General features: G+C 31.8%; 1 protein-coding gene across 1 annotated transcript; it reads right to left on the reverse strand.

The window, feature by feature from the left end:
• On the reverse strand, positions 2,877-4,467 carry LOC107648511. Its single transcript, XM_021105186.1, has 2 exons — positions 3,456-4,467; positions 2,877-3,366 (listed from the first exon to the last, which is right to left on the reverse strand). Exons 1-2 carry the CDS (start codon positions 4,427-4,429, stop codon positions 3,318-3,320), a joined length of 1,023 nt encoding a protein of 340 aa, XP_020960845.1. The 5' UTR covers positions 4,430-4,467; the 3' UTR covers positions 2,877-3,317.

The following is a 9,162-nucleotide window of genomic DNA, read 5'->3' on the forward strand; positions in this document are numbered from 1 at the left end:
TTTTTATTTGATATTATTTAATATAAGTCAGATTTTTTCCAAAATTAATCTTAAACAATAAGATATGCTGCCCGGCATTCGCACAGGCTACTCTACTATTAATATGGATTTGAATGTAGAATTTGGACTATGAAAAGTGAGATTGAGTCAAATTTCTAGGGAGCATGTGACATAGAACAAGGAAAATATTTTAATCGCAAACGCGTTCCCGTAAGTCCATAACATCCTCTGTTTTAATTAACCAACAACTTTTGATTGTTTACGAAGGAAAACTTTGTTGCAATTTGTATCTAGTAGGTAAAAATTTATGGACAATTATCTTTAAGGAAGACGAAGGATGAGGGTTGTGAAATTTGGAATTTGGGGAAGAAGATAGAAGGGGTAATTTGGGAATTTTATTAAAAAGTCAACGAAAAATCACGGTTTGGGTACTATTGTCACACGAAACCCATCTTTCATGGGTACAACGTTAGTTTTCTTGTTTGATGGGTACTTTTGTCAGCGTTCGCAAAATTCATGGATACAAATGGTAGTTTTTCCGTAATAAATATTTGAAGGAAGAGAAGTGAAAATATAAATTAGAAGTAAAAAAAGTAAAAAATTAAAACTAAATAAAAAAACTAAAAAAATATGTTTATAATAATAATAATATGTTTTATTTGAATAATATTATTTTGTTAATTTTATTTTGTATAGAACAAAAAGATAGAAAAAATAGAGAATGAGAAAAAAAAGAGAGAAAGATAAAAATAAAGATTGAGAGAGAGAATTTGTTAATGTTAAAAGAAAAATTTTATTTTAATTATAATAAAAAATATCAGGTGACACATTTTGATTTGTCAAATCACTAATATAAAATATAAATTATAAATTATATATATAGTGGAAAGGGAAGAGAAAAATAGAAAAAAGAAAAGAGATAGATGAGAGAATTTAGGAATGGAGTTTACTAATTTTGCAGGAAAATATTTTCTCTCAATTTTAATAAGAGAATATCATGTGACACATTTGGTTATTAAATTAGATAATAATATATAATAAATTATGTATCGAGTGAGAAGGGTAGAGAGAAATAGAAAAGAGAGAGAGGTAGATGAGAGAATTTAAGAAGGTGGTTTATTAATTTTGGAGGAAAATATTTTCTCTCAAATTTAATAAGAGTGTCATGTGAATATTAGGAATTATAGAGGCATGCTACACATACAAGCATTTTTGGCTTACAAGTTGGCACAAGCCCAACAAAACATACGCTCCCACATTCAAGAGTAAATACTAAATACACACGTTATTCAACTACTTCCTGTTTCCAAAGCGCGCTACTCACCATACATTATGAACGATTCTTCTTCTTCTTCTTCTTCCTCCATGAAAACGAGTTTCTTGCCAAATTTGTTCGATCTCCTTCGATTTTCATGGTTTCTGAATCAAGCTTTGAAATCGTTTTGAAGATAATGGAACTTAAAAAATACACTCAAACGATTATAGAAATACACCCAAACGATTACAGAAATACACCCAAAAGATTATAGAAATACACCCAAACGGTTACAGGAATTCACCCAAACGATTATAGAAATACACCCAAAGGATTACAGAAATACACTCAAAGGATTACAAAAATACACCCAAAGGATTTAAGAAATACACCCAAAATTCGTTGAAGTACACCTTATGCATAATTCAGAACTCTTCCTCTTTCTCTTCCTCGTCTTCTGCTGCTTCTTCTTCATTTTCTTATTTCATATTCTCATAATTCTTTTTGGAGGAAAAAATTAAACAAAGAAGAAAAAAATACATAATGTTGCAAAATCAAAAGAAGAATGAGGAGAAACACGACGATGAAGATGAAACACTTCAAAAACGATTTCAGAGTTTGATGTCAAAAAACAATGGAAATCGAGAATAACGAAGAAAGAGAACAGAGAGAAAAGCATGTAAATGAAAAAGGAGAAAGAGAAGACAGAAATTCGAAAAAGGAAACGAAATCCTTTCAAAAATTAAAAATCTGTTAGAAGCACGTTTGATTAGAGAACTTGTAAGACTTGTATAACAAAATCACTTATATGTAGAGATTAATTCAATAATATATAAAAGAGATAGAGTATTTGTCTTGCTATTAAAGCGTAAATTACTTTTCAATGGTACATAGGTCTTACCATGTCAAAAAGAAGATAGGCCTAGCGTGATGTTTGTAAATTATTATACAATCTCGCTACGTTACCAACATCATTTTTGTCAACTCTTATTTATAAATATGTTTAATAGAAGTGTTTTTGTGGATGTGTCTAATAAAAATATTTTTTTTATGGCTGTATCTGATAGAAGTGTTTTTATAGATGTATTTCTTGGATGTGTCTCCTTATACATATATTTAAAATATAATACATACTTATTGTTAGTAATAAATTGACAGATAATATATTGGTACCCTATACTTTTCCATTATTATATTAAAATTAAAGAGAAATTTGTATTTAAAGAAAAAAAAATTGTTTTAAGGGTATCTTGTATTTGCTTATTAAAATTTGTATGCTTTTGCCAAAAAAATGTATATTATAGAAACTAAACATTTTGTTACTTATCACTTATCATCTACCATTCAGTTACAAAGAATTAATGATCCTCACAAAATTGGGATATAAAAAATTGCTTCCAAATTCCATAAAAATCAGAATTTCAGATATTACTATTTTTTTTTTAAAAAAGACCGAATATAGTAGAGGTACAAAATTAAAATTTCAGATATTACTAAACAATTTAAAAAAAAAAAGAGAAAAATGAATAGTAACGATGTAAAGTAAAGAAGTGGATTAACACTATTAAAAGTATCTAATATCTATACCAAAAAAAGAAAGAAGAAAACATTATTTTTTTTCCTCTTCATTATAAACAAAATTTATTCCTGGATCAAATACATGATATGCAGCTCTTTTTCTATATACCCATTAATTTGTTTTTACAAATTTTTCTAATATTACATTTATCCTTCAATGACAAACTCATGAGCCAAACTAGTCGTCTTCATTCCTTCATTCATCCCTCCTTTCCTTTGTGAGAATGAGTTTTTCAAATTTGTCTAAATGCATCAACAAAAACATTTTTAGTTTCTAATTACTCTTAGTATTGCCAGTCATCTTTAGTTTCTAAACCACCTACTACCTTCCAATTTTTTTTATTTGGAAATTGGAAAAGTTGTTGAATAACCTCAATCCTCATCATAAGAGAGACAAAAAAGTAACTCGGTCTTAAAACTATGTGATAAGAATAATACAACCTAACCTACTCTGTTCAAGATAACATATTCCTAACAGCAACATCTATGCTACAGTAGTCTTCCCTTTAATGTCTTGGTCTTCAGCAGCAAACCTGTCCACAATGGATAGGGTCATGAATTATTAAGTTTGAGACATTATAATAATAGAAAGAACAGTGAGAAGAGAAAGGTGCATGCTTACACATAGTACTTCATATGGGGACCAACTTTAAGATTACCCTTGGATTCAACCTTAGCAGAAAAATTACCATCGGTTTGGAGCTTGACTCTGACATAAGGAACAAAGTTAATATAATCATTTGGACCCTCAATATCCATTTTAATATCCATATAATCTGTATTAATGAAGACATAGATCAGACTTTCTTTGCTTGTGTGGTGACAACAAAAAACGTCAGACACCATCCCTATCTCATCCAAATCATTCACATGCACAACTGCCGCGGGTTTCTTCTTAGACAAGTCATAGATCCACCAAATAGATACAAAATCAATAATAAGAAGAAAATCACTGCAACCCAAACGAACGAATTTCCTATAAGCTCGGTAATCACGAACCGGCGGAAAATTGCACTCAAAGGGGCTCCAAATGTTGGCATTCAAATCATATGACATGAGCCATTGATTCACATCATCAGAATAATACAACACAATGAGGGTTTCCCACAAAAAGTAAGAGTGAGGATCCATGCGCACGCTAGCGGGCACTTCCCTCTTTTCCCAAAATTCTGATTTTAGGTTGTAGATATCAACCCATAAATCATCACCAATGAAGCACAATTTGCCATCGTATGGAATTATTATGGGGCGCAATTGGTCAGGGAAGAAGATGGTTCTGCATAAACTCCAAATCCAAGTATGACCATCATACTTGAGGCACCACATTTTTTCAGCGTAATCAAAAACCCGTTCTGTTGCAATATTCTCATCCAGGTAACCAATAAAGAACAAGCTGAGACCAACGGAACAAAATTCTTTAAATGGTAATCTAGAATAGGTTGCTTCACCATTTGGAAGAGGCCATTGGACAGTTACAGGACCTCCGTCTTCAAGATCAACAGTTCCACTCTTCATGAAGTTGGCCTCACTGATAGTTAACATCCGGCGCCTGTAGGGTGTACTTCTATCTCCATCATCCACATTTTCCACCAACATATATATGCATTTTGGATCACAACAACCAGCATCATCTTGTAACTAAGAAAACAATCATAATATTTAGGACAAAATTAGATCACCAGTTTAAAACAATTATCTATCAAATAGAAAGCATTTCAGTATTTAAGTATTGATAATAAATCGAATCCTGGCGAGAGATGGGATATGAAACCAAAAATTATATAAAGGATAAGAGCATGCAGAAATCTACCTCAGCTTCAGACTCCCTGCACATGCCATTAGCAACTTCTCCCGAAACCGCCGCAACAACACTTCCCCACCACTCTTCAAAATCAGAATCGTATTGAACATGATCCAAATCCCTAATATGATTGACGGCCTTAGCCATCAAATTCTTACCATCCCTTTTGCCCACCACAAATGCAGTGAAACTGCAAGCCTTCACAACAACCGCTCCGATCCCAAAGCTTTCCGCGTTATCCACGAGCCAACTGGCGAAGTCCTTTGCCCCTTTGCTGTTGTCGGCGAACGGTAGGGGAGGTTGGTTATGCGAAGTTGAATGAAGGAGGAGGATGAGGTTCTCCTTGGGTAGGTCTTCGGGATCGTAAGTTCGAGCATCTACGACCTCCAAAACGAGGCCTTTCGACTCTAACAAATCGCAGAGGCGCTTCGCTAGGGCTTCTGCAGTTGAAAATCCGATTCGCGAAACGAACAGGATCTTGCCACGAGGATTGCGTTTGGGTTGCTCTTGATGGAGTGTTATGAGATTCTCTTTGTGGGGGCGGAGGTGAGACTTGTAGATTAAGAAGGATGCGGCAGCGGCCGCCGCCGCCGCCGCCGCCACGCTGGACAGGATAGCGGATACCGATACATCCCTCGGTAACGAAGGCAACCAAAGGGGCATTATTGGCTATAAGCTCAATTTTTTAATAAGGATCCCGCCAGTAATTATAATACTCCCTAAACTTCCATTATACACATTGTATAAATATTTCATTAGCTCCTTGTACATTTTCTTTTACTATGACTATAATATAATCCCGACATACTTTTCTTTTTGTAATTTTTTCTATTATAAAAAGAACAATCTTTATTCTTTATGAAAAGATAGAATGCATTGGACCATTATCCTCTTAATTTATTCGAATTATTTAACCATAATAACTATCACATACAGATATTATTATTATTATATAAAGACGATAACTAAGATATGTTAGATAATTTTACATAAAAACGTGTTCATATGAATAGTTATACGTTTAGCCATGCGAAACATCTTAATCTTACAACTCACCGTCAGAATTGAAATTACAACAGGTATGGCCTTAGGCAACTTCTATTCTTAGACATCTTACAAGATGACTCAATGTCCTTCATTCATCCCTCCTTTTCTTTGTGAGAATGAGTTTTTCAAATTTGTCTAAATGCATCAACAAAAACGATCATCAACTTTCTTTCTCCCCTGCATAATTGGACACATTGCTCTGTCCCACTAAAATCTTAGCAGAGCCAACTTTTGTAATTTGTACATATCTAATTTCACAGGTCCATCTAGTGTACAGATGCATTTTGGTACAGATTTTTGTTTTTATTTGGTTTAAAAGCGTGTCACTAAAAGTGTGGCTTAAAAAGAAAGTGTTACCCTTAATCGTTAACTTGGCTCTGATACCAATTTTACTCTTCGTATTTTACTTCGAATAAGTTTATAATTTGCAAAAAATATTGACAATTTCTACTAGTATTTATAATTCTGATTTCATTTGTATATTTTTTTTTTAATTTTGTTTTAGTTTATAATATTTTTTTTTGCAAGGATTATTGTATATAAAATCTTTTATCTGTTTGTCTTTTCTTTAATATAATTTCTCAAATCTTCAAAAACTTCTTTTATTTCTACACTTTCTGTTGTTTCTAAATATCTTTTTAATTTTTCAACCTCATTCTCCATTTTTTCTTTCAACAGCTTTAATTCTTTTAAGTCATAATATGGTCTTTCAGGCATTTATAAATTTTTTAAGTTTAACTCCAACTTGTTTATATTTATTCTTATTTCTATCCTTTTTATTATAAGGTCATCAATTTCGATCTGAATATTAATTCCCTTTTATACTCTTTTATTTTACTTTTTAATTTTTTCGCTCTTTTTCTTTTTATTTTATTTTCTGGTCTTTCAATCTTTGTATGCTTCATTATTTATTTTAGAATTTCTGCAAATTCTATCATCGCTTCATCACTATTTTCTAGAGATTCTATTAATTTTTCTAACTCTTCAACTTATCTTTTTAACTTGTCATAGATTATTTTTAGAGCTTCAAATACTCTTTGATTTATTTCAGAAAACTGCAAATAATTCAAACGATTTTCTCTTTCAAAGAGCTCTTGTTTCTTATCTTGATAAGTTACATATATTTCTTCTTTATTTATTGTCATAATTTAGTATTTAGGGTTTCATTTAATTTTTCGACCTTTTTTGTTAATTCTTTTATTTCAGAATTTTCTTCTTTAATCTTTAACTTAGATAAACTTAAAGGGCTATTAATTTTAGATTCTCTTATTTGAAAATTTGATGAAACCAATTTTTCTGATGGTTCTTTTAATAATAGAACTGAGTTTTCAATAGCTTTATATTTTGGTATTTCTGTTTTTACAATTTTCTGAAATAATTCATCGACATAAATTCTTTCTCTGTTTTTAAATATTATACTATGATGGCTATTTGTTAAAGCATAATTTATTGCATATGTAATTGAAAATGGTTCATCATCTTGTTCCATTAGATTCTTTCTATGAAATTTATAAGCCAAACTTATAGATCTTCCAAGATTTTCAGTTGATAAAGGTATAGCATATCCAAGATGGACATTAAATTTAACATTTACGTTTGCCAAATTTCCATGAACAATTCCAATTATTTGATCTATCGGGTCATCAGTAATTCTTTTGTCACAGATTGCTAAACTTATTGGTGAATTAATTCCTTTCATATATGTAGATTTGAGTAAGACTTGTATAGTACTAATATGAATCCATCCAATTTTAGATCTTTTTTGTTGATCCTTAATTTTCTCAATCTGTTTACTTAATTCTTCATTATTTATCAAAGCTATTTCAAGTTCTCCATTGGCAGATTTTATCTTTATAGGAGCTTCAAGTTGAATTTTTCCATAGTATATTATATTTTTTCTATTAAAAACTTCTTTTAAAAGATTTTGTTTATTAAAATTTTTATTTGATTTGAGATTTAATTCTGTTTTTAGAACAGCCTGCTTTTCATTATCTAATAAAGCAGTTAATCTATAATAATCAGATTCTTCTGTTAATTCTAAACTTTATAAATAATTCATAATTGAAAGACTAGAATGAAGATGTACCTTTCTGGAGAAAAACTTCCTTTATTCAGTATATTTTACATAAGGAGTTTTTATCTCCAGAGGGGAGATTGTAGATATTAACTCCAGAAGGGAGTTTAGAACTATTTTTCCCTAAGGGGATTCTTCCTCAGACTATAGAATCGCCTCGGCAGCTTCCTCCTTGCTCTCCTAGCATATGAGTACTCTTAGCCTCCTGCTTTCTATTGTCTGATGCCTTTACAATTGCCTAAGCAACCTATTTATAATAGTTGGGTTTGATGGACAATTCCCATCCTTACCCTTCTTATGACGTCATTGCTTACGTCATTGTTTGTTCTCTTTCACCAGCTATATTGTTGGTGCTCTATGACCTAAGTGCTTACGTCACTATGCAATAATGTTGAGAGATGCTTCAGATGCGCTGTCCTCTTCTTTTATCATGTGACCGTCAGATACATTGTCTTCTTCCTTCATCATGTGAGTTGATTCCGTTTCATTATTGCTTTCTTCAGATATCTCTGAGGCACATAGCTGGCACTTGTGGTCTTCTCTGTCTTTTATCAAATAGCAGAGATTCCTCTTTATCCTTTCAGGGAGCTTTTCTAAAAGTCTAGATAAGTTGTAGAATGCTGATTCAAATTCCACCAAGAGTCTCATCTCTCTTTCTTCAATTTCATTTCTTTTACTGGACACAAGCAGAGTATTTCTACTTTTATAATTAATCCTTGTGTGAGATTCCTTCGTTATTTTTTGAGTTCTTTCAAAGACCCTTACTAATGTGCTGGCTAGCCTTCCTTCATGACTGTAAATTGTTAAATCTTGAATCTGATCAATTGGTTGAAAATTTCCTGGGAAGACGGACATGAATATTACTTGGTGTACTGGAACTAAGCATTCTTCTTCTTCATTAAAAATAGGTTGACTGTTTGTAAATTTTAGGGATATATCCCTTGGATTTACATTGTCAATCATATTTTTAAATCTCTTTACTGCATCAACGAATCCTGCAGGAAACTCACTAATAATTTTTAGATCATTAAAAATTAAGATTGTATCAATTAATCCATACTGAAAAAACTGATAGGTGTCAGATGGGGAAGCATCTGGAAATATAACCAGCTTTGTTAGCTGTTCTTTGGCAATAGGATAATATCCCAAAATTGCCCTTTTTTCTTCAGTCCAATTCAGGACTATGTTAAGGGTTTCTCTGAGATTTGATCTACAGACCCTTTTCTTTTCCTTGATTTCAGCCCTTGTAGGAATGTTTCTGATTATCCCTGTTCTCTGGGTTTGAATTGAAGCTTTATCTGCTCTTTTTAGGGTTTGCTCTGGATGGAGAGCTTCATATTCCCTGAAGGATTCCTTTGCTTCTTCCAGTGTTAGAAACCCTCCTTTATGAATTATCCTTGATTGATG

The sequence above is a fragment of the Arachis ipaensis genome, chromosome B06 (assembly GCF_000816755.2).
Source record: "Arachis ipaensis cultivar K30076 chromosome B06, Araip1.1, whole genome shotgun sequence".
Taxonomy (NCBI): Eukaryota; Viridiplantae; Streptophyta; class Magnoliopsida; order Fabales; family Fabaceae; genus Arachis; species Arachis ipaensis.

What these genes read in the sequence shown, in the direction of transcription:
- LOC107648511 (XM_021105186.1), bottom strand. Translation starts at nt 4,429, where the DNA reads ATGTTGGTGGAAAATGTGGATGATGGAGATAGAAGTACACCCTACAGG. An exon ending in CCCCATATGAAGTACTATGT is followed by an intron (nt 3,367 to 3,455) that starts GTAAGCATGCAC and finishes CATTGTGGACAG; the next exon opens with GTTTGCTGCTGAAGACCAAG.